General features: G+C 39.7%; 1 gene segment (V, D, J or C); it reads right to left on the reverse strand.

Moving 5' to 3' along the window:
- Nucleotides 1-2,799: 2,799 nt before the first annotated feature.
- LOC140460458 (Ig heavy chain C region-like) lies at nucleotides 2,800-22,582 on the reverse strand. The segment is given in 6 exon segments: nucleotides 2,800-3,521; nucleotides 4,156-4,476; nucleotides 7,400-7,717; nucleotides 7,794-8,090; nucleotides 9,999-10,313; nucleotides 22,132-22,582. Coding segments are annotated over 4 exon segments (1,206 nt in total).
- Nucleotides 22,583-24,041: the final 1,459 nt, after the last annotated feature.

Below are 24,041 nucleotides of genomic sequence, written 5' to 3' on the forward strand. Positions count from 1 at the left end.
AACAGCTGAAACTGGCATCCATCTAAACTTAAAAGCAAATCATTTTTAATTTACTCATGTGCAATTGATAACAGGACTTCAGTGAGTTGAAGGAGTTCACATCGATTTACTGAGGAACAGACGATGAAAAATAATGGGTTCAGATCCCCAGGAGATATTTCAGCACTGTGGATATCGATTGAGATCTTGAGAAGAAGATTGTAGGCAACACCGGAACTTTATTTGCAGTTCTGCCTGATTGAAAACTACTGCTCAAATCGCTGACATAGCATGGTCACTTCCACAGTTCATCAACTAACCGGAATGTAAAGTCGCGGATCCTGCTGTAAACGAGATTCTTTTTTTAACATGAAGAGATACCACACACAAAAGTTCAGCAGTTTGTGTGATCGTCAAATCAAGCAAGATTATACATTTACATATTCTACTTCAGTAGCAGCATCATTCTTCAATTCACAGGTAATATAAAACATGGATAGATAGGTTGACCTGAGGAATCTGCTATAGTTACTGACACCTCCAACACTCTGGACTCGCGGGACACTATATGGCACTGTGTTTCTCTTATATAATGAAACAGCCACTGCACAAACAGATGCCACATACCGCATTAGAGATACTTTCTCATTCAGAAGACGTCTATGGATACACAGAACAAACAATTGAAGTTCAGCTCTCCAAACACTAATCAAACAAGGACAGTAGTCACCTCACATTAAACAGACGTAAAAACGCACAGATACGTCCGACAGCATGGAAAGATGTCACATTGAAGAGCAAAGCAGATTGTCACACGCGGATATGCAATCTACTGAGAACAAGTATCCCATGTCATGATATAGCGACAACTGCTGAATGTAAGAAGTCTCATCACATTCACGAACAACAGGTCAGACACGTATGTTCACCTGAGCAGGTCACCTGAGCGTGGCCCCTCACATTGGTGTACACCTTCGTGACCATGTAGAAATTTCAGAATCACACTCCTTAGCACTCCTCTCCCATAAACTATTCAGAACACATATGTTATTAAAAACTTAGATCAGAATGCTCAATGAGAAATTTGTGCTTTGTTGATTCGAAATGTCATAAAAGGTTTGTTAAAGAGTTTTACCTGTCATCTTAAAATGTAGGTCATTTCAGAGAACAGGCATCGTAAAGTCAGAAGAACTTAAACACCTGGCAACCAATTCCCCAGACTACTCTATTGGTTTCAGCTTATTGTGTGCAAAATGCTAGCATAAAAATTTAGATAAAAATAAAAAGAAATTCTGCATCCTGTAAATCAGTAACAAAAGCAGACGTTGCTCAGAAGGCTCTGCAATCTGTCAGCATCTGTGGATAGAAATCAGAGTTAACGTTTCGGGTCGACTGACACTATTCATTGGTTCTAAAGAAGATCACTCGCACAAAACGTTTACTCTTACTTTTTTCTATCCACAGACACTGACAAACCAACTGGTAATTGAAACATGGACTGTTTGGTGCACAGGTTGTAAACGCCACAATGCTATTCCAACAATGATATCATCAGTAAATCGATGTGCTCATCATCTAGCTGGAATTTACATTTGCATGTTATTAGTCAGGGCCAGCGTGCCGATTCCACATAGATGAGGTTCTAAGCATGGTGTCTTGTGGCGATGCAGTAATAATGCTGTGCGAGTGCGATAAGACATGCCTTAGCAGAATATTTGGGAAGACTGGTTAAGTGAAGTTAAGTGTCGCCAATCACGAAATTGAATGAACGAATGTCATTCAATGAACACAGTGATGGCAATAAAAATCTGGAAGTAAAAGAGGCCAGAACTGCATGGGTGCAGAGATTTTAGTGAAAATAAATCAGAAGGGGTCACTGAGACTGTGATGGAAGAGGATGTGGCGGAATTTAGACACGTCAGGAATAATTTTGTAAGGGAAGCATGAGTGGACATTATTGAATAGTTCAGTGGTGATGGATGATTGGGAACTCCTGCGAATTCATATGCCACGTAATTTAAGACTATAGAGAGTGGAAAATATATAGCAGACGACGAGTGTTGTCAACGGTCAGTGCGAAAGACATGATGTTGTTGAAAGCAGATTAAACCAGTGATCGGTTTAGAAATTCAGTTTAAATGGAATGTAAAGTCAGAAAAATAAACAAAAGGTACCACAGGAAATGGCCAAAGACATCACTGATTCAGATTAGTGACGAGCCTGAGTGGTCACCACAATATAGGAATATGATTTTGGACTCTGCACTTTTTGATTGTGTGTTCACGTATTTGGATGTATTGGACATATACAGAGGAAACAACAGACGATTGTGAAAGAGATTATTGTGGTAGCAGTGCCGAATTGGAATCTGAATTTGCATGATATGCGTGAGGGATTGGATGTAGCCTGTTCTGGATGAGGGCTCAAGCATAGATCATCGTAGGGATGCAACACGAAAACTGTAGACCAGAATTGGACATCACTGCAGTAGAAAACTTGGTAGGACTGGGATAAATGAAGGCGAGGGCAATTTGGATGCCTTATTGCTGAACGAAACAAGTTGGCATCACATCAACTTCGTCATTTCACTTCACATCTCGATATCAAATGAGCAATGGAGAACGAGAGTGCTGCCAAAAACGGCTATCTTAGTTGTGGCTTAGTCAGAGGGAACCCGAGCGAGTCTAAAGTTCTGCACGTTAAAACAAGCTGCAGTGCTGATGTTTCAAAAAATGGATATCCCAAACACTTCAATCAAGGTCTAAATCATCTTTCTGAAATTACGATGCATGTAAATAAAGAATAAGCAAGTCAAAGAGCTTTCATTCTGCATTTATTGCAATCATTGGAGCCACATGCAAACTTAATCACTGTTTCCTGATCTTTCAGTAGCAGTGTGGAACGTTCAAACGATCTTCTGAACGATTGTAATCACAGGATAAGCTTTTCCTGGAAATTCCGATTCTAACCTTAATTACCCTTTATCAACAGATACAATTTAGAATAGTAGGCATTCTCCTTTTTACGAAAATGTTCACTGATCAGAAATATGACCGCTGCATGCAATGAATTGAAAATGCATTGGTTTGGTTGCTTAAATAGTTATCGCCGTAACAACATTAACCTATTTATGGAAAACAGCTCGTCAATCACGCCAAGTTACGTGCAAGATTTAACAACGTCGCTTAGTACGACTGAAACATTGACTGATGTCGGTTTACCACGAGACTTATTTATACTTCTGATTAACTCCCGGCTGAGGGATGGGTGTCCCACTAAGCAGGAGTAAGTGATGTCACTGTTCCATTCCGCCGCTGTGACTCTCAACCTGCTGGTCACGAAGTTGGAACCATTCCCCTTCTCACTATCCATGTGCGTCCGGTAACCGGCATCCAAAAGCGTGTCATTGGCCATCCATCCAATGTAAATGTCAGCTGGGTAAAAGCTGGTGGCGAGACACATCAGGGTCGCTGAATTCTCGGTGTCAATCTCGTCAGTCGATGGATGCAGGAGATAAACCTGAGGAGGACACATTTGACCATCTGCAAAGAGAGGATGATTGTTTAACTGAGACTGTCTTATGTCTGTGTCACAATTTCTTTGTTAGTAATGCATGTGATAGATAAAATATTTCCTATCTGCAAGACTTTGCGAATATCTGTAAATGCTACAGCATTTCATGTCCCTTATTTTTCCCATGACCCATCCACCCACACTGTGCATATGTGAATATGACCCCTCCACCCAATCTGCACTTTTTTGTACTGTGGACAAAAACTGGAGTACCCGAAGTAAACGCACGCAGACATGGGGAGGATGGGAAAATTCCACACAGACGGTGCCGAAGTTGGAACTGAATGCGTGTCTTGGCGCTGGGAGGCAGCAGTGCAAATCAGTGATCCACCTTGCCAATGCTAACCTCTGACCATTTAATGTAAAGCATGAATTATTTGACAGATTTTTTTTTTAATTTGACAATTTTATGAGTCAAGCTTATCTCACAGTAACATTAACTATTAGTTTTGGAAAGACACATAGTGGACTAGAAAGGTCCACCCTAGTTTTCTCTCAATAGATTTTGCCAGACCTGCTCAGTCTCTACGGAACATTTGTTTTTCATTTAAGATTTCTGAAATCGATTCGATTTGATATTATTGCAGTACTATTCCCACTTACCAGTTGCTTTCTTGATAGAGTCTTTTACTGGTGTTGGTAATTGACTGTCTTCGACCAAGCAAACATATTCGGCACCGCTGTCCCACTCTGACGCCACGATTTTAAGTTTGCTCACAATGGTGAATTTACTTCCGTTCCAATCAGGATTTTCCGTCACGACTCCTTTGGTTCTCTCAGACCCGTTCACTTGCCAGACAACATTGATGTTTCCTAACTTGCTGGAAACGATTTTGCAAACGATGGTTGCTGTCTTTTGTGTCCAAATCTCTTCAAACGCAGGTTTCAGTAGGTTGACAGAAATATCTGGCTGATGGCATTCATCTGGAACGAGAAAGGAATGCATGTTTTCAGGCTGCAATATCGATATTAATTCCAAAATACTTCAGGAGGTGGGGAATAATTTTACTTACTGTGATCTGTCACCTCTTCTGCTTGATAGTTTCGACTTGGTGAATTAGATGTTGTGCTCTCCTGTTCGTGTTGGTTGCATTCGCCCTGACTGCTATGGATATGACTTCAGTAAGATTTGCGATGTATTCTTGCACAATTTGGAAATTGCTCTGCCTTGGGTATACTGATAACTATCGTCTCCGTTCGAATACTGCACACTTTCAACTATTGCAGTTACGGATGCCAGAAGATAGTTGCTGCCACATGGACTTAATTCGACAGAATCCAATACCAGACGAGCAAAAAATGCATCATCAGTGTCTGCTTTTCAACAGCTGAAATTGCTTTCATTGTGACCGACCAACCATTGGAGAAATGTACGCCTGGTATCAACTTGCATTTGATTGATTGCATTTTTTAAAATGCGTTTGCTGTCCCGATTCGTCAGCAGAGCATTTTATTTGTAAAAAAGGATATTTACCGCATAATTCAAGTCCAATCAAGGGCACTGTCAAAAATTTTTATTCTTTTAATTAACTATTTTTGAAGAGTGTGAAGTGAGGAGGAATAAAATTTTATGAATACTTGTCTTTCACAGCTCAACTCTTGCTAAAACTAACAGAATCAGTTATCAGAATCGTGATAACGTTAAAAGGACGCATTAGACGGGGAAAGCATGCTTTTAGATGTCTTCAAGGTAAATCGTCGGTCTAAATACAATAGTAGTTACTTTATTTATGCATAACGGTAAATACCAATGAAAAGAAGGTTCTTGAATATTCTGCTTGTGTCGTTACCATAAATATCAGTACATTAACTATGTTCGCTAAACCGGTTATTTCTGAAAGTCCCAATACCTCTTTTGATGACTCATGTTCTGTGTCTATTGTACAGCTCTAACGGCCTAATTTTATTTTGTACGCATACTGTAAAGCTTATGCAGTTCTTCAATTATGCCACTCCCTCTGCGAGGGTGTTTGGGCGAACAGGATATTGGCTGAAATTACTGCCGAGTTGATTAATATTACTGTCTCACAATCCAAGCTCTTAAGTCTAAATACTTGCTTGTCTTCAGCCATCCAGAGTTAATCTCTTCCACTAAATCTCCAGTCAACCAAGCAGACTGTTAACATGAATTTGTCAATTGACAACCTGAGCTCAGTCGTGGTATATTTTCAATTCATGATTAAATAATTGTGCCCAATTTAACATACAAGATCAGGTCCATCTGATGAGTCTTGGTCAAAACCTTTCAGTAATAATATCCAGACGGTGCACGGGATTGTGGGAAAACTGATCCGAATGAAATTAACCATCTCCTCACATTAAAAATAGAAATCAGAGTTTTAACAATGACTCATTATAGCAAACAATTTCAGAATTTTGCGTGTATAGCTGAGATGATTTTAAAAATGACACCTTTGCATCGAAGTTCTGAATTGAAAACTATCACATTTTCATTACTGTGAAGAGGAAAATGGATTTTCATATTGATATAGAAACGGTATTGGTATGCAAGATTCCTTTCGGAATCTCATATTGGCTGATCAGTCTTTGTAAATCAGTGGGAGAAATGGAATATAGGCAGCCCATTCCACAGGAAATATGTAAGACTCGCATTTGTCCTTGCCCTTTGCAGGAGTGCAAATACGTTTATTTTCAGCAAGACTCCTCAAATGAAAGATAGAACAAAGGGACTGTATGGAAATAATACAAGTCTATTCCGGTCTAACTTTCAAAGAATCATCAGCAGGCCGAAATTATCACATGGGCTTCTCAATGCCTGCTATTTTAGTGCATGGTTGCTCACCAAACGGAATTTATCATGCTGAGTGTTTGTTACCACATCTACGAGCAGTGTGTGCTCAGTGCAACTTTTCTCTTTCCCTTTGTTGTATGTGACTTTCTGTCATCCATTTGTCAAAGCAGTTGTTGTTCCACTGAAATCTACGCGCTAATTATCAGCAAGTGCATGACCAGAAGTTTGTCACAACCCGTTCATCCATTCCCTTGATCACAGACCCGTGTACCAGAAATCAGTGTTGGAAAGTTGAAGCATTGTGACTCGATTTTTAAGGACATGAACGGGTTTTTTTGCCCGGCCCCTTACACAGTCCGGTACAAAACAGTACCTAAGCAGACAGTCGGAATTAAAGCCAATTCACTAGTTCACATGACTTATTCTCATCAAATGCAAAATTATTTGTCAGTTCCTGCGACGTTCAGGGGAAGAGGACAGAAGAATATAATCTTTGAAGTATACAAATTAATTCATGAGCTTTCATCCTGCTCTTCAGAAATATTTGCATTTCTGTGTACCTTTCAGTCGATTGTCAGCAACCACTCAAGCTGGACTCAAAGGTGAAGCAGTGACTGAAGCGAACAAGACACGAAATCATGGAGACCAATCTCCCTCTCATCGCCATTCATTATTGTTAAAAAAAGCCTTCAAGACTTATTCGTGCAATGAAGCTCTTTTTTCTCAAAATAAAAAATTAGTTAACCACTTTTTCTTATCAAACTGTTCAGATAGATCAAGACACCACTCAGGAGCAGGTGGGAAGTAAACGTGCGCCCCTTCGTCCAGTGCACAGACACTCCTCATGTGCCACAAGAGGGCCCTCTCCGTTCTTTGATTCAACAGACTTCACAATGCTTGAGCCAATGCGCTTGTGGGATATTATTGTTTCTCCTGTCAACCCGTGTGCAATGTTTTAAAATTGTTTCATTTCAAGAGGTTTTGTGCATTTTAAAGTTGGTGGTACCTTGGAATGTTTGGTCATGGTTTCATGTTGCGTTGATATTTACCACAAAGTGATAACTGTGGGAACAGTTGCGAAAACCCTGTTCTTACCTTTCGTATGGCTGATTTCCCTTTTCACAGTGGACTGTGAAGGTGGATGCGAGGCAGTACAGGTGTATTTTGCTCCGCTCTTCCATTCCACTGCAGGTACAACGAGGAGGCTCCGTGAGCTGTAGGTCAAGCTCTGTTCCAGAGCAGTGGGGAAATCGGTAATGTTCTTGCTGACAGAAGCTCCGTCTTTCTCCCAGTTAACTCGTATTTTGTCAGGATAGAATCCTCTTATCAAACATGTGAGAGTAGCAGAGGTGCCGTTTTGTACCTCGTTTGGTGATGGAGGCAGGAGGCGGAGATGTGGCTTCTCTGGTTCGACTGTAATAGAATTACAATGTTAATATTTCGTCATTGATACAATGACATATATAAATGTATATCTCTGGTTACCAACCTCTTGCCATTCTTGTTCGTTTTGATACTGCGGTTGATGATTGTTTGTGTTTTGCAGAGCATGTGTATTCCACCCCACTCTGCCACTCATCCACGCTGGTAGTCAAGCGGCTGATGGTCAGACGTTGATTTTCAATAGCTGCCTCAGTTTGAACGCCTCCATTCCGTACCTTTCCATCCACCATCCAAGAGATGACTATCCCAGCTGAAACTGTAGAAAGCACTTCACAAACCAGAGTGGCATTTTTATTGATCCAGATTTCTTCAACCAAAGGATCCCTTAGTAATACAGCGATCTCTGTTGGTGAGAAATCAGAGTTTCAAATTCTTTTCCATGTTTCAATAATAATGTAACCAGGATTGTAACAAGAATGCCAAAATCAGTGCCAAGAGATGGTACGATAAATTGCGAATGCCTTTCTCACAGAGACAACAAGAAAGAATTTGCAGTGCCATTGCTTTATTCACTTTTGTTGATTTGCTTTATAATTTGTATAAGCCAATACAATTAAGAAAGAAATAAACACAAAGGAAAGCGAGAGAAGCATTTTGAGGAATGAAGGAAGTGATGTGGATCCATTTCGTAAGCAGGAAAGAAAGAAACAGAGAAACAATCAGTAGAGAAGAAAATGCAAACTAATTCAAAATGATGCACACACAAATGCAGATTAAGATATGCAGTAAGACAGATGTAGGAATAGGTGAAGTGAGATTGTCAGATGGATATATATAAAGACATAAAGCTCAGAGAATGGGATCTGGAGATAACAGATTAGAAAAGACAGCCAGAAAGAGCGGAAGATGGTCAGAGAGTACCAAGGAAAAGAAAACAAAATGGAGACATAAATACCGATAAGTGCAAAGAAGAAGAGATGCATAAGCAGCTGCAGTCAATGATGTGCAAAGAATTATTAAAATCTGCAGAAACAGGAGCGTGAAAGAATAAATATTTTTGAGAAAGGGAGAAACAAAGAAACCAAGACATATACACATATGGTCAGTGAAGAGAAATATCAAGTTACAGAACTAGAGTGGTCAGAATTAGCAGAGAGACACAAGCCAATAGACTGAGACGAAGTGAGTCTGGCAGTAATAAAAGAGCGTGAGAAAGCAAGATAAAGATGGCGAGACAGAGAAAAACTACCACATCATGAGGGTTGCTGAAACTGAAGCACAATGATTATTGAGATCATTATCCCTGATACGTCATTGGATGTACTGTCTGAAAAAACAACATTTGTCTTGTCTTTCTGGCGATCTATGTCAGGAAGGTTTCAATAAAGCATGTTGTCTCCCATCCAGAAACAAATTTCTCTCTCTGTTTCATCAGAATCCTTTGTCTCTCCGCTTAGTTTCTCTGAACAGCCATCCTCCCAATTCATCTTTTCTACAAATGCTTGGTTCCACACAGCAGCAGAAAACACTAAATCCTTCATAACGTTTGCAGTAGAATTACTCATTGTTGAAGTTGTTTCCTTTCTGATGAAGTATAGGCATTGACAAAGTATTTTTGATTGGAGAAAGTGAGGACTGCACATGCTGGAGATCAGAGTCGAGAGTGTATGGTGTTGGAAAATGACAGCAGGTCATGCAGCATCCGAGGAAGGGCACCTGACCGAAACGTCGATTCTCCTGCTCCTCGAATGCTGCATGACCTGCTGTGCTTTTCCAGCACCACACACTCTCGAAACTATTTTTGATGCCTTGGATTGAATTGGTATATTAGTTAAAGCGTGGAATTACCTTGTTTTATAAAGATAATTAATATCAAGAATAAGGAACTTTGGTTAAAATCGTCATCTCAGGAGATTGTACATTAACCTCTATCGTTCTGTTATTTTCGTCACAGTGCCTATATCACTGTCTCTTTTCCTCAGTCTTCTAACAAGGCTTCTATTTATTTCCATCAGCTTTTGCGACTGAGATAAAGACTTACACAAAGCAGAGGGAAATAATATCACATGTTGTACAGCACTATTGTTTTTTTGAAGACAAGTTATAGGTACCTGGGTCATTCCCAATCCCTTTTGGAGTAACATGACTCTGGGGTACAAATTGCCATTGATATCCCTCACTGCAACTATTTAGAGAATGCTTCATCCTCAGCAATAAGACAACATAATAATGTTCCTTCCCGTCTAATATTCATTATGCAAGTGATTATGATTATTAATATGAGTTTGTGGGATAGTTCAAATTTTTTTACCGGCTGTTGAATGAATTTCCTTTCGCTGGTTCGTGCTGGTTGCAGAATGAGAAACTTGACAACTGTACACAGAACCGTTGCTCCATTCCTGCAGGGGCACTTTAAGCAAACTTGTAGAGCTAAAGTCATTGTTCGCTGTTTTCAATGGAGATGTGGTTGTAAAGCCATCACTTATGGCATTTCCATTCTTCTGCCATTTCACCGCAATGTTTCCAGGATAGAATTTGTTGATAAGACAAACCAGCTGCAGAAATCCGTTTGCTCTCTGTTCTTCAGAATAGAGGAGACTGATGACTGGTCGAGAAGGGTACACTCCTAAAATTACAACAAAAAAGATTGACTGTCTTGTGTATAGATGATTAGAAAGTTTCTGTGCTGCCCTGTTGAATCGATTCCTGTCAAACATTACAAATAGTAATAATTTTACTATATCATGGTATCACGTTGTGAAAATAAACTACTCTCAACGTTGGCATCATATTTAACCTTGAGGTGAGCTCCAACTGGATAGATTGATATTGTCCAAAGAACAGAGAAAAATAAAATTCACTCGAATTCATCCACGCTGACCTGGTTTCACTATTTGTAATTGTTCCATTTAGAGTCATAGAGTCATAGAAATGTACAACAAGGAAATATTGCTTCAGTCCAACTCGTCCTTGCCAAGCAGATTGCCTAAATTCGTCTCATCTCATTTTCCAGAAATTAGCCCATATCCCTCTAAACATTGTTATTCATGTACCCATTCAGATGCAGTTTAAGTATTGTAATTTTTACCAGCCTCCACCTCTTCATCTTTCAGCCATTCCATAAACGCACCATCCTGAGAGAGTCAAAGTAGTCCTGATGGACCCTTTCATATCTTTTCCCTCTCAACTCAATCCGACCCCCTCTAGTTTTGGACAACCCCAACCTAAGGAAAAGACATTGTCTATTTAAGTTCTCAATGTCCCTCATAATTTAATAAACCTCTATAAGGTCACACATCAGCCTCCGACACTCCAAGGAAAATGGCACCAACCTATTCAGTCTCTCCCTTCGCTCAAACTCTTCAACCCTGACAACATTCTTGTAAACCTTTCCTGAAGTCTTTCAAGTTTCAGTACATTCTTCCCAAAGCAAGGAGACAAAATTGCATATCGTATTCCAAAAGCGGCATAACCAATGTCCTGTACAGCCACAATGTGCCCTCCCAACTCTTTCCTCAGTGAACTGATCATCAAAGGAAAGTACACCAAGCGCTTCTTCATTTGCTTTACTTGGTCCATATTCTACAAGCAGTTCTTCCTCCTGTTTCTTCCCAATCGCTTTAAAATATTGCAACTGCTCCATTTCTACCCCTTCCTCTGGAAGTTCATTCCACACTTACCTCACCATCTGTGCGAAAAATCTGATCCCCAGGTGTCTTTACAATTTTTCCCTCTCACCTTAAACCTATACCTTCTAGATTTGATCTCCCCTGTCCGAGGGAAAATACTTCTGATTTTTAAATGATACAGGCTTCTCATGATGTTATCAATCGCTAAATATTTGCCCCGGATTTCCTCGTTTAGACCACCTGTTTTTATATCGAACTTCTGCCTATCTTTAACTCTAAGCTAATTTATTGTTCAAACATTAAGTCATGAATTTGCACAATCTTGAGAATGCATTCTTGGCCAATCACCACTTTCTACCTTTGGGGCTTCAATTAATCTTCTGCCAGTGTCTTAAACAAAATCTAAGTACCTATCCTGGAACACCTGTCTGCTTTGTGACCTAAATTTTGCCATGTTAAGCCATCCCTCAACTTCATAATTCCCATAGTTGTCCTGAAGCTCTCAATACCTTCACTCAACTCTCACTCTAAAATTATCTCGAGCTCATATCGTACGAGAAATCTGCATTCATGTACTTGCGTCTGGAGAAATCCTGATTTAAACTGTCCCAAAACGAATCAACGTCCATCCACCCTCCAAGAATCCAGGTTATGTAATATTCCTCCATAAACCTATTTATTTCTAATCCCCTCTTTCTATTCTTTGTGCACTTGTTAAAGCATATCTTTCTCTTTTAAAATTTAGCCATGTCTCCAAAGTTTAAGGAGTTATTGCCAATATCTGTTTTAAATTTCCTGATAACGAGGCAGTTTCATCTTATATAATTGCCGGGAGAGAATTTTGAACAAGCTTTTCATTTTGGTGTCATTTTAGTTTTGACAAGTCAACAAGTGTGTTTGCACACCAGAGGCATAAGGGATCTCGAAGCCTTGTTAATATAATTGAGGGAGCAAGGTTGCTCCTTACTTAACTGGAAACTCTACTGTATCAAGCGTAGAAACATAGAAGTTATTAACAGGAGGAGGCCATTCGGCCTTTCGAGCCTGATCCGGCATTCATCATGATTCTGCTGATCTTTCAGCTCAGTAGCCCAATCCTGCTTTCTCCCCGTAACATTTCATTCTATTCATTCCAAGTGCAATATCACGCTGTCTGTTGTACACATTTAAGATTTTGGGATCAACTACTTCCTGTGGTAATGATTTCCACATGCTCACCACACTTTGGGTGAAGAAATGTCTCCTTAAATGCCTCCTAAATGGTCCAACTCGATTCCTCAGACTGTTTCCCCAGTTCTCGCCAACACATTGTACAGGATGGCAGCATAAATCAATTCCCCATCCTCGCACTGTGATTTTCTATCACTGTTTTCACAGTCCCATCGTGGAGTAAAAGAGAACAGTTAACGCCTATTACGCAGCAGAAATCATATTCTTCAGTCCCATAACTTCAAGCTTTTGTTTATTCCAAAAATTAGCATTCGTGCCTCGCTGTTGTATAACGTACACACAGTGGTTCTGGGAGAATCACTCCTGGAACAAAATACCTCGAACCTGACAGCTATCTCGATCGTAAAAGGCATCACTTAATATCGCCTTTACTGAGACGGTTTTTTTCAAAGAATCACTTGAGTCCCCAATAAACACAAATGGGTTTCTTTCCATTCAGTGTTTGATTGGACCTCATAACTTTAAGACATTCCTGTCAGGAAAAGGGACCACATTTTCTTTACCTACAGCATAGAACATTATAGCGCAATATAGGCCCTTCAGCTCTCGATGTTGCGACCACCTGTGAAACCAACCTGAACCCTATCTAAACTGCACTACTCCATGATCATACGTATATCTATCCATTGACCATTTAATTGCCCTTAAAGTTGGCGAATCTCCTACTGTTGCAGGCAGTGCGTTCCACTCCCTTACTATTATCTGAGCAAAGAAACTACCTCTGAAATCTCTCCTAGATCTATAACCCCTGAATTCAACTTATGTCCCCTCGTGCTAGACATCACCATTCGAGAAGAAATGTTCTCACTCCCCACCCTATCTAAGCCTCTGACTATCTTATGTGTTTCAATTCAGTCACCTCGAAAACATCTTCTCTCTAAGGAAAGCAGCCTCAAGTCCATCAGCCTTTCCTTGTCAGGCCTCCCTTCTCGACCAGGCAACATCCGAGTAAATCTCCTCTGAAGCCTTTCCAAAGCTTTCATATTCGTCCTATCATGCAGTGACAACAACTGTACACAATACTCAAAGTTCGGCTGCAGCAGAGTTTTGTACAGATGAAGCATGATCTCGTCGGTCCGAAACTCAATCCCTCTACCAATAAAAGCTAACACACGACATGCCTTCGTAACAATCCTATCACCCTGATTGGCAACTTTCAGCGATGAATCTACATGAACACTGAGATGTCTCTGTTCATCACATTACCAAGCATCTTACCATTAACCCAATAATCTTCATTCCTGTTACTCCTTCCAAGGTGAATCACTTCACACTTTTTCTCATCAAACTCCATTTTACATCTCTCAGCCCAGCTCTGCAGCTTATCTATGTTCCTATGTAATCTACACCCTCCTTCCGCACCATCGACAATTCGACCGACCTAAGGATCTTCTGCAAATTTACTAACTCATTTTCCTACGGGCTCCTCCATGTCACTTATAAAAATGACAAACAAAAGTGGCGATAAAACAGACCCGTGCAATGCACTAGTAGTAACTGAACTCCAGGATGAACATTTCACATTGCCATCAAACTACGCCTTCTTTCAGCATGCCATTTTCTTATCCAGACCGCTAATTCACATTCAACCCCATGCTTTCCTATTGTGTTCAATAGCCTACCGTGGGAAACCTTATCAAACATTTTACTGAAATCCATAAACACCACATCAACCACTTTACCCTCATCCAACTGTTTCGTTCCCTTCTCAAAGAACTCAATAAGGTTTGTGAAGCACGTCCCAGCCTTAACAAAGCCGTATTGACTATCCCTAATACACTTATCCCTCTCGAGATGATTAAAAATCTCAGCTCTTCAAACATTTTCCAACACTTTACCCACAACCAGCAAGGCTCACTGTTCAATAATTACCAGAGTTGTCTATACTTTACTTCTTGATAAACGGAACAGCATTTGCAATCCTCCAGTAATCTCAAACTAAATCTGTAGACAATGACGGCATAAAGATCAAAGTGAAAGGCTGTGCCATCTCCTCTCTCGCTTCTCAGTGAATCCTGGGGAAAAAACCATTCAGCACAAAAGATTTATGTATTTTCACACTTTCCAGAATTGTTAACACCTTGTGAAACTCAATCCCATCTATTCCAATGTCTTGCATCTCAATAATCTCCTCGACAACGTTGTCTTTTTCCTGTGTGAATGCAGATGAAAAATATTCTTTTTGTGCCTCTTTTACCTCTTCGAACTCCATGCACAACTTCCACTCCTGTTCTTGATTGGTAATAATCTTCCTCTCGTCAGATTTTAATTCCTGATGTACCGACAGAACGCATCAGGGTTTTCCTTGATCCTATCCGCCAATGATCTCTCACTTCCCCTCCTGGCTCTTCCTCGCTCTCTCTTTAGATCTTTCCTGGCTAACGTCTAACTCTCAAGCGCTCTAATTGAGCCTTCACGCCTCATATTAACATAAGCTGGAGATGCTGGTGTTGGACTGGGGTGTACAAAGTTAAAAATCACACAACACCAGGTTATAGTCGAACAGGTTTAATTGGAAGCACGCGAGTTTTCGGAGCGACACTCCATCAGGTGACGCTCCTGATGAAGGAGCGTCGCTCCGAAAGCTAGTGTGCTTCCAATTAAACCTGTCATCTTAACATAAGCCTTCTTATTCCTCTTGATAAGAGATTTAACTTACTTTGTGAAACATGGCTGGCTCGCTCGACAACTTCCTCCCTGCCTTACAGGTACAGGTACATAATTCTCAAGACACACATTAGCTGTTCCTTGAGTAAACTTCACGTTTCAATTGCACCAATCCAGTTCACTTTCCTTCCCCATCCTATGCGTCCTAAATCTTCCATGATCACATCATGAATGCCTTTCAACCAAACGATGACTCTTCCCCTGCGGTAGATACACATCACTTTCCATTTCTCTAGTAAACAAATGTTTAAAACTAAATAAAGAAAATCTATTGCCACCAATGCAACCATCTGACCAGACTGTTCACAAGCTGTGGTTTACTCGTGACCTTGTTATAATCATCAGACAACTTAATACAAATTCAGCAAGACGACCTGCTTGTTCATGAAAACTAACTCCTCTCTCGAAAATGCCTCAGCTGACCTGCGACCATAACTTCAAAGGTACCCGAGATTTTCCGTCATTTTCCACGCTGAGTTCCTATCTTCAAACTCTTTCAAGTAAATCGAATCAGGATTCTGCTGCCCAGAACCTAAATTGGACTTTTTGATCACCCATCAACGTATTTTCTCAAAGTCAGACAATACTTTCGAATTAAATTTTTGTTCCATTTATTCAAATTCAGCCACAGCCACATTCATGCTATTATAACGGCCCAAGATAAACACCCTCTTAGTTCATGGTAATGGTACATTGCTGACTTCTTATTAATATCCAATGTCTATCATTACTCAACTAACGTCATTAATAACACTAGAAAATATCGTTTGTGAAGTTTTATAATAAAATAATACATCACATCATCAAATACACGTTCGCTTCCTAAATGTCAAGTTATTTGTATTCTTTGGTCCATTCACACTTGAGTTCTGCCCCATGAGCTCCAGCAACCAGACTGTCAATAAACCGCGTAATTTTCATCCAAAGTTAGATATCAACATACTGCAATGCTCTCTCTGATAATGACTTTCCATAACTGTCTCGGTAACCAAATACACCTGCATAATAACTGACTCCACCTGCTAATGAAGTTCTCATGCATGTGTTTATGTCTTCGCTATCATTCATTGTGGAAACAATAGCTTGTGATACCTTCCAACAAGTATTCCAACAGGTACATTCGATTGAATTCATATGAACGACGTTCACACTCATATTCAGCACATGCCGATGCCAATAGGTTATGAAACTGCTCTTGGCCTTCACCACTATCCTTCCTGCAAGACGACATGGATTGGATTCGTACAGATGATGTAGAAAAGACGGGAGACTAAGACACCTGGACAAGTGCAACAGTCCATTCACAATGCTATTTGCAGAACAGAAAGAGGGTCAACAGAGTCACATTAGACTGGAAACAAACTCTGCCTCTGACTCGTCACAAACGCTGCCAGAAATATTCTGGCTGTTCTTATCTTATGAAAGGCAGATGAGTGTCCACCATTTCAGGAAAGTAGTCTGTGGAATTGGTTTTTAAGTAAAGTTAAGAAATTGGCATTCAAGAGGTTATTTGTGGGAGTGGTGTTCGGGTCAGCCTTGTATGATTATACGATAGGGAGGGCATAGAGGTAAACGTGATGAGAGCTTGTCTGATAATGTTTATTATCAGACAATCATTATGGGAGGTATTATTTGTAAAATCAAGCTGTGAAAGGGAGATGGGCAAAGACAGCCTCCATATGGAGCTCCGAAAAAAATGTTTGACTAGTTCATTCGAATCACATGTTTTCGACATATGTTGAACCTCCTGCAATGGTGCAATGAGGTAGGATTAATTCATCATTACATTGTAAAGGCCCCCCTACTGATTAGTAACATTAACGTGATTGCATTCACTTTCAAACTGAGGGAGAGAAAACTGCTGTTTAGCATAGGATATTATGAGGGCACGACAGCAGAGCTGGCTGATGGGAATTGCAAAATAATCTTAGAGGAGAATTTATCCATGATATAGTGGCAGACATGTAAGGAGACATTTCAGATCACATAAATAGGTACCTTCCAAAGATGAAGGAAAATTCCAAGTTCGGACTATTACCTGTGGTTTAAGATTACCATTAAGCAAACTAGATGTGACTGTGGACAAACAGATGGAAAGTCAGAAAATTAGACAGAATCGTAAAATTTGCAGAAATGAAAGATATGAAAATTATTAACTATTGAATCATCAGGTTTTGATAGGAAGCTCACCAGACATTAAATCAGAGAATACGAATCCCTGCATTTAAAACAAAGTAATTGACAAAGTGAACGTCGGTCATGTAGAAAATGAATGTGGGCAAATCATGCTGTAAAACCAAGGAGACACAAAAATAAATCGAATATTTAATTTACATGAGGTCTCACGGTAGGGAATGCAACAACATTCCAGGAACTGTAATGAATAGACAAATGAAAGGAAGGAAAAAAGCGTGGAAATGACATGCAACAGAAAGACAGGACTGGGTTAAAATGTACAGCTCGGGGGCCAACACCTCCGGTCCCCTCGTGGCATTATTCCTGCGTTCGAATATAAAATGATAGTGAAATAACTAACGTTTTTAGTTTATTGCTGCAGATCATCCCCAATGCTGGAAAAGCACTTTAGATTGCAAGATATCACATTTAACAAGTTCATCAAAACATTTTAACAAAGCAAACAAGAAATAGAACGAGTCTGTTTTCGAAACTGTCATAGCAAAATATTCGAAGCTATTTAAAATGAATTTCAACTGCATAAGTTCAAGAAAATCATGGCGTAATAAAAGAGAAATCGTATTTGAGAAATCTGCTGAATAAAGTAGAATCAGTGGTTGCACTGTGTGTTGATTTGCGAAGACATTCAATAAAATGTGACATCAAAGTTCATTGTCGACAATGAAAGACCAAGGAGTTAGAACATTGAAGAGGAGAAGAGAATAGCTGAGGAGCTGAAATTGACAATGGGTGTGCAGGAGTAATCCTACAGTTTACAAGTGGTGTGCCAGACGAACCAATGTGGGAATTGTAACTGTTTGCAATGTTCCTTTTGCTAAATTTACTGAGCTCTCAAAAATAAAAAAGGGGAATTAAGTCTTCAGAGGGCACAAGGAAATTAAAAGATTATCATGACATGTGTGAATAATACGGAAAATGATTGTGGGGTTTGGTGAACAAGATAACCAGTTGGCAAGAGGAAGAGAAAACAACAATCAAAATGATGACAGATTGTACAACACGAAGATGCAGAAGGACCACAGTTTCCAAATGGATGGATTGCTTGAGGTTCGCACACATGGCCAGCAAATAACTCAGGAAATTTACGCAATGATATCATTTATCAAAAGGAAAACTGGATACGAATGTACAGAAAAAGAGTGGAATGCAGATGCTGGAAATCAGAGTCGATAGTGTGGTGCTGGAAAAAGCAAAGCAGGTCATGCAGCATCCGAGAAGCAGGAGAATCGTCGGATGCTGCCTGACTTGCTGTGCGTTTCCAGCACCACCCTGTCGACGCAATCTACAGAAGTCATTTTTTTTTTGTTTCAGATAAACCAGATACATGCAAGCTTAGCCTGGAGTGTAGTGTGGCAGATTGTTCAGCTCATTCAAAGGAGATGCAATTGCATCACAGGGTGTTCAGAAAAGGGTTACCTGACAATTCCATGGAATGAACCGGTCATCTTATGAGGAATGGTTTTGCAGCCTCCTGGCTGAATGTTTACTGGAATGCTGCATATGTACGTAGATATTACGTTATCATGCTCATGAAAAATACTGCAAATCAGAAGAAGGCAGTATACAATTGCCCAGTAATATTTGAGACGTCCAAGGAAATACTGTTAATGATTCCTATGGAGCAGCAGGACATTGTCACGAATTTTATGACATTGCATGCTGGATTGGAGGATCGTCTTGGTCTAATTTGCCAATAACTGCAATAAAATTGCTAAATAATTCTGGAGAACGCAGCAAAGTTAATGCCATATTTTACAGGGTAGAGTGCATTTATATCCTAAATTTGCTGGTGTGAAAATTTTCTGGTGATGCCGACATTTTTTGAATCAAATCCACAGATATTCTTAAGAAATGCAATATTTATAAATTAAGCAGCATTCCCTGTGTTGTTGGAAAGGAGAGGAATTTCCATGAAATACTGGAAACTTCAGAGCCAAATGGATGCATTACAGTGAGTAGTATTTGACGACGATGATATAAATAGCAGAGCTAATTAAATAACGACAGAGATGGTAATGGAATAACCAGTTGGAAACAGTGTGAGTAATTAGCTTGAAGATAAACAATAATGCAGATATTAGATTCATACTGCTGGCAAATTTCAATATTAAATATACATTATCTGTGTAAACGCAGCTGTCAGAGCGAATAAACCATCGTCTTATTCAGTGTTTTCAGTGAGAGAAAACAAATGTCAAATTCACCCTAAAATCTCTGTCGGCCATTTTAGGGAAATACATTTGAAGCTCAATTTGCATCATTTCAATATTCTATGAAATTCTCAAAATAACTATTAACTGAATGAAATAAAGTAACATAAATACAAAATTAAAATCAGTTCTATAGTTTTTCAAGCAGGCATGGAAACAATTGTTTTGGGAGAGTTTCAGGTAGTAATACGTTTCCTGAAGCCAAATGATTATCTCATTGCAGCCTTTCCTCTTCCCTTCCAGAAAATTTCCGACATACAATTTATTCTTCTACCTTGACGATGAAATACATGAAACTCTAAATCTTTTTTTTCTCAGAACCATAATTGTCTATGATTTCCCTTCAGACACAGCACTTATCTGACCATACTAGGTACCATACTATTTCTTGGGGGGGCAGGACTGATCTGCATGGAGAGAGCATACTCAGCTCGACCATATTCACTGGAGAGCGAAAAATGAGGGAACCCTCATGAACAGTTACAAAATTCTAATAAGATAACGAGGAATTTCTTCACCAAGAGAGTAGTGAACCGATGGGATTTTCTGTTAGAGAAAACTGTTGAGGGCAAAACATTCATTGCTTTCGAGACCAATTCAAAAACGGTCATAGGCCGAAAGGGATGAAACAACATGAGAGATAACGGGTAGAAAGATTGAGCTGACTGATCCATCATGATCATACTGAATGTTGGAGCAGTTTAGAGTGTCTTGTTTGCTGCAACTTGCATATTCGAAGGTGTCACGTTTTATATTGAAGGTTATTCTTCAGGTGAACGTCATTTTCTAGTCTGCCCAGCTGGTCTGTTTACCTGCAAAATTGACTGCATACTTTCTCTTATGGGAAGATGGAGAGCAGTTATTTGCATCGATTGTGCCATTCAGATTTGATTTTGGGTCAAATTTTAACAATTTTGTTTGCCATATATTATAGCCTGTTGGTGGCAAATCACAGGCTATAATAGAGCCATATTATTGGAATTTCACACCACATTACCAATACTGCAGAGAAATGTCTTGTTACTTTTCAATTACAAGTGACAGTGTCTTCTGCCGGGCAACCTATTCCACGCATCCCCTAAATGCACTAATATCATTTCTTTTTGTATGTCTTTTCACATTAGTCTACGAATGCCGAAAAAGCAGAAGTCGTTGTTTAGTGGAGTGAATGCTTCCTTTTGTTAGATTGATAATATGGAAAATCCAGACTTTTCTTGGATTCGGAGGTGACAGTGTTGAACTGTGTGATCAAGGTCTGATCTCACACGACACCAGTTTATAGCCGAACAAGTTTCTTTTTAATATCACACACTTGCTGCCCCGTTCGTCAATTGAAGCCTGATTTCTGACCTTTTTTTGGTAATTGTTGTCAATTACTAACAACATATGTGGGGTTCCCCTCAGATCATCCTCACGCCTGGCTACCTGACAACCATAACACAGCAGGGTGGCTGCATTACAAAAACAATGCTGTTGTGTACATATCAACTCATCGATCCTGCTTTGTTTGGTATGATGTCTAAATCCTGGGGATCCATGAGATCAAGGCAGAAGATTCAAATTAGGTAGGATTATGTGGTTAAAATAATTGAATCGGACAGCAATGAGTGTAATCAGTAAGTCAAAGAAAAAATTATTCCACTTTCCCACCCAAGCTAAAAAAAACGAACAGATGGGCTACATGATTTACACTTTAACTCAAATTAAAAGCTTATGCTAAAACTCCAGTGACTACAGATTTCTCAAATGGTCGACGAGCAGATGAACGGGGTTCTGTGAGATCAGATTTCAGGTCATCTGGTTTCATGCTGAAGTACAGCGAAATTACTCTCTGCTGGTTGGTCTGAAATGGGGCCCTGGTGAAATCAGTGCACAAACTATTCATTATTTTGCGCAATTAGAGCACAGCTCCAATCAACCATTATTATCAAGCCCACCTTCAGCAAGCCACCATTGTTCCAGTTTCAAAACTGGACGGCATATTTGCTGATTTGGTGACAATGTTAATGTAATCGAAATTATTTTACACGATAAGTCTTTCCTTTTGAAACATATTAATTTTGAACACAATCCAAATCAATAATGTCAACAGAAAGATTTCTTCAATCCAGAATAATGGTAATTGTTTGGATGTGAAGGTTTGCATCCTTAGGGCACACAGTCATCTATTAGTACAGCCTCACAACTTGGGTAGTTTCCTGTCTTAACACTAAGATCCCCGATCTACACAAATGAACATCTTATGTTCTTGTGCCAAGCAAGATAAATATTTAAATATTGGCTTGTTTCCAGCTACATTATACCTTTATATCTTTATATTCACAAACATTTGCTCAAACAAAATCTGCAGATGAGTTTGAAATGGAAGACACATAAATGACAGCATACAAGATTTGTTGACGAAGAAATGGTCTGCTTTTCAATTGTGCAGTTCAGCCTGTTTTAACGAGAAAAACCATTATTTTAACTCGTCTACAAAATCATAGCGATAAGTAGCAAGGGGGTCACTTACTAGGTTTCACTGTTAGAAAAGTGCCTCTTCCTACATGGTAGTAGTCACAATCCGTCAGCTCCTATTCAAAGCCATTCAAAAAGCGTCAGTGAAGCAAAAGTCCTGTAATAAATAAGCCAAAGCACTTCCTTTCCACCATATTCCATTTTGATTCACAGCCTTAACAAGTCTTCATTTGTTAACAGTTTAAATTCACTCATACATCCGCTATCTCCAATTCGAGTTTGGGTGACATTGGAAACGTCAGCATGCCGAGCTCTAATCAACAATATCCATAGAATTCCAGAAGTGAACGAATTGGTATTTTTGTTAACACCATAAAGCAGCATTCATTACAAAAAGCTCATTACGAAATCATGCCCATCAGACTTAGAAAAGGGAATTACTGTTGGAGAGGTTTGTGCTGTGCCTTGTGTCACTGTGCAATCCAACACAGTCACACACAGCAGTGCAAACATGTCGCATTGTCATTCATACAACAAGCTCAAGTAGTTATACAAACTGCAAGCTGGATTCCGATCAATGTACACTTTCTGACATTTGTTTCAGAAAACCACGTTTGATATCCGACCAATCTCCAGAATAGCTGGCCATCCTGATAACCAATAAATCAAAGTGTTTGCGGTTCTGGTCACAATGTGTGCTGGCAGTTTCTGTATTACAGACGTCGAGTTCTCGATTGTTGTGGTCATCACAGCTGTCACAGTGATAAATCCCAGGGCAAAAACAAATGCTCACACGTCACAAAGTTGAACAACAGCACTGAATATCCAAGTGCACGTTCTCTAAACGTTCCTGCTCAATTTTGTTCACTATCATTTAGAACCTGCCTCTTGCTAATCCGTATCATAAATGATGGCATCAAAGTGCATGTTGAGCGTTGACATGAAGAAACAAGGCCAATTTACTTCATGGACGATGTGAAGATGTTTTTGTCTTGGTGGAAGATCAGGTTTATTACTGTGGTCAACATACACTTCACAGTTATATGCACCACTGTCTTCAACTCTCAGATCACGAATTCGCAAAGAAAATGACTTTGATCCCTTGTTCACTGTTTCAGAGTATCGTCCACTAATTGATATGCGGCTCCACGTTGTTGCACCCAATTTTGTCAGATACCAGTACGTGCTACCCAATGCATAGCTAGTACTTTTTAGGACACAGTTGATGGTCAGTGATTCGCCTGTCTCCTTCGTTGATATTCTCGGTGTTTGCTCAACCAATGCAGTAAAGACATCTGGAAGGAGAAAAATATATTTAATACATGACATTTACCTCTCAACAGGCGAGGATCACACAAGGACATTTCAATAATGAAAACATGGTCTCTATTGCGAGGAACATCTATAAGAAACGGTACTTACTTGGTAACCAGGTTAAAAGGCACGAAAACAAGAAAATATTCATTGTTTCTGCACCAGCAGACAGACCTTTACACGCAGCCAACGCCGGAATTAAATGCCACCTGTTCTGTGTAACAGTGTGTGTCGGAGCACCGACCTTATAAACCACGGGAGACCGTGTTTATTTGCATCAAGTGGAGCGAGAAACCAATCGCGTTGATTCTAACTCACGAATTGTGATGGGCTGAGCTTTGTGCAGAAGAACCGTCATCACATCATCGAAATCTGCATCAATTTAGAATGGTTAAATTAGCAGCATGCACTTAATTTCCTTGTGTTTAACTTGGTGATATTTTAGTTTCATATCTGGGAAGATCTATCATGTTCAGACAGCGAATTCATGAACAAAGGGGAACACTTAAATAATTAAGGCTGTAACCCACACATGGTGAACTCTGAAAACCGAGTGGCTACATAGCCAAATGTATGCATGCTATACTCACCAGAACTATAAAACGGATAGAAGTTTCACAAACGATTTGCTTCTGGAGAAACTTCCAGTCA

This window comes from Chiloscyllium punctatum, chromosome 36 (genome assembly GCF_047496795.1).
Source record: "Chiloscyllium punctatum isolate Juve2018m chromosome 36, sChiPun1.3, whole genome shotgun sequence".
Lineage (NCBI taxonomy): Eukaryota > Metazoa > Chordata > Chondrichthyes > Orectolobiformes > Hemiscylliidae > Chiloscyllium > Chiloscyllium punctatum.